This window comes from Cynara cardunculus, unplaced genomic scaffold, assembly GCF_001531365.2.
Source record: "Cynara cardunculus var. scolymus isolate 2C unplaced genomic scaffold, CcrdV1 Un_Scaffold_1715, whole genome shotgun sequence".
In the NCBI taxonomy this organism is placed as follows: Eukaryota; Viridiplantae; Streptophyta; class Magnoliopsida; order Asterales; family Asteraceae; genus Cynara; species Cynara cardunculus.
The window spans coordinates 81,326-83,396 of NW_020200851.1; the positions used below are offsets into that span (position 1 = coordinate 81,326).

Genomic DNA, 2,071 nt, shown 5'->3' on the forward strand with positions numbered 1-2,071 from the left:
CAGTGGAACTTCAAAATCGTTAAAATTCATGGCTCCCGCCGCATTGCGCAGGTACACAACTAGTATATATATATATATATATTAAAACTTTAACATCATGGTACTTGTGTGTTTAAGCARAGTACACCAAGGAGAAGAAGTAATGCTGATGTTGGTAACATGGATATTCGTTTTGCTGAGATCAATGGTCCTGTGGCAATTGGCCTCTATGATATCCCTGGTATGTGACGTCTTCATATCTTCAACAAGGTTTTCTGTTGTCCAAGTAATAAATACTAATAGCATCATATTACAGTTTTGAAGATGAATCCATTGAAATGGATGGGGATGGGGATGGGGATTACGATGTCACTTCCAAGCTTTAGGTAAAACTTGTGGCTATGTTGGGTTTTATTCAACCTAAGAAAACTGAAAAGAATGTATTTGTTGTTGCCAGTGGCCATACAGAGCATAAACCCCAGCTTCTCAAGTACTCTTGCCAGATTGAGTGCAGGTTTCTCATCTTTAAACTTTTGCCAGTTTGCATATATCTATATGTCAATATTTACGTGTGTTTTACTGCAATGGGCAGGGTGAAACCCACATCTCCAGCTAGAGTTTTATGGCTATTGGACAGGAAACATTCCTCTGAATCCCAAAACGAGGAATCTTCAACAAAAAGAGACGTGGGCACAGCGGTTATGCTTTCTAAACCAATATTGGCCTTGGAGTTCAATTGCTTGAAGATGCAGGTTGAACCTCCTGTTGTAGTTTCAGGGAAACATGGATGATGTTAATCTTATCAATCTCAGCAACCCATATAGCAAAAACAGGGCCACGCCGCCTTTACTGCTAACGTGACCCCTTTGTATTCTTGATTCCATTTGATGATTCCCAAAAACAAATATAATCATAGCCCTACAATTACCATGATTATATTTGTATGCAGAAATTACAACACAAAGTGCTTTCGGTTGATTCTAAATGAATCGAATCTGGCTACTAAAATAGAAAGACCTAAAAGGTTAAATAGCAACATCTAAAAAATCTTACACTTGTGTACTTGTAATCAACAAAGTGAGGTGATGTTTTACTTGCACAAGCAAAACTGAAATCCAAATTGGATCCTTGGATTGGGGGTACTGGACAGGTGATGTTTTCCAAGTCTTGATTGGATTGCAATGATTGAAGGTTAATCTTTGGACCAAATTAAGGCCTTCCAGGAAAGTAAAGAGTACAAACCCACCCACCAATTCCACATCATCAACTTAAATCAACTCCAAAACATCAGTCACTTCATACTATTAAGTATATGATACTTGTCAACTATTGGTTATTCAGGATTCAATAAAAAAACGTACATATCAGACTTGTGATCAGGAAGAGCTATCAAGTCCAATGTTCGTAACGTTTTGGTGCATCGGTGGTCAACTTCCTTGCCTTGATGCTTCCCAGAGGCGATGCTCGATCCCCAGTTTTCTTAGCTCCAGCAACCCTTGCTCAACTGCAAAATAAGCATTACATAAATCAATGACATTTTATTAAATTCCAGTTAACAAACACAAACTCAGAAGGTTGATGTAACCAAATTTTAGCAATTCCTTCACTCATACAGAAACCGCTTCCATCTTTTCAGGACCATGGTCTCTATGAAGAGCATGGATATGCATATCTTATCTTCACATTTTCCCATGAAATCGAATGCTAATGCAGGTCAATGTAACTGAGGGGGCCTAATGACCTCACAATTTTCTTTTAAATCCATGACCTTGTGACAATCGTTGGAATGTCACCTCTATTTACAAGAATGCCATTAAACTTGTCACAAGGTTATATGCTATTAATAAAATTCTGATTTTTTTTATTAACCTGGATATCCAACCCGCTATGCGAGTCGACTAATCCCAGGGCGACCACTTGCTTTGCAGATAGCCCGGAGTCACTGCATTTGAACCTCCGTGGCCACAAGGGGATTTTTGTCCTCCTTGGATTTGAACCTGGGACCTCCTGGTACTTTTGACCTTTGGAGCCAAGCTCAAACCAATCAGGCACCACCCTTGTGGTTAAAAAATTCTGATTTGAGGTTAAGACA

At 39.0% G+C, this 2,071-nt stretch overlaps 1 protein-coding gene across 1 annotated transcript in view; it reads left to right on the forward strand.

The window, feature by feature from the left end:
• Positions 1-839, forward strand: part of LOC112502656 (protein NEOXANTHIN-DEFICIENT 1) — a 5,594-nt gene extending 4,755 nt beyond the window's left edge. The window contains 4 exon segments of the mRNA XM_025106627.1: positions 118-220; positions 296-365; positions 437-493; positions 572-839. Coding sequence (XP_024962395.1) covers positions 118-220; positions 296-365; positions 437-493; positions 572-770 — 429 coding nt within the window. The 3' untranslated portion in view covers positions 771-839.
• Positions 840-2,071: the final 1,232 nt, after the last annotated feature.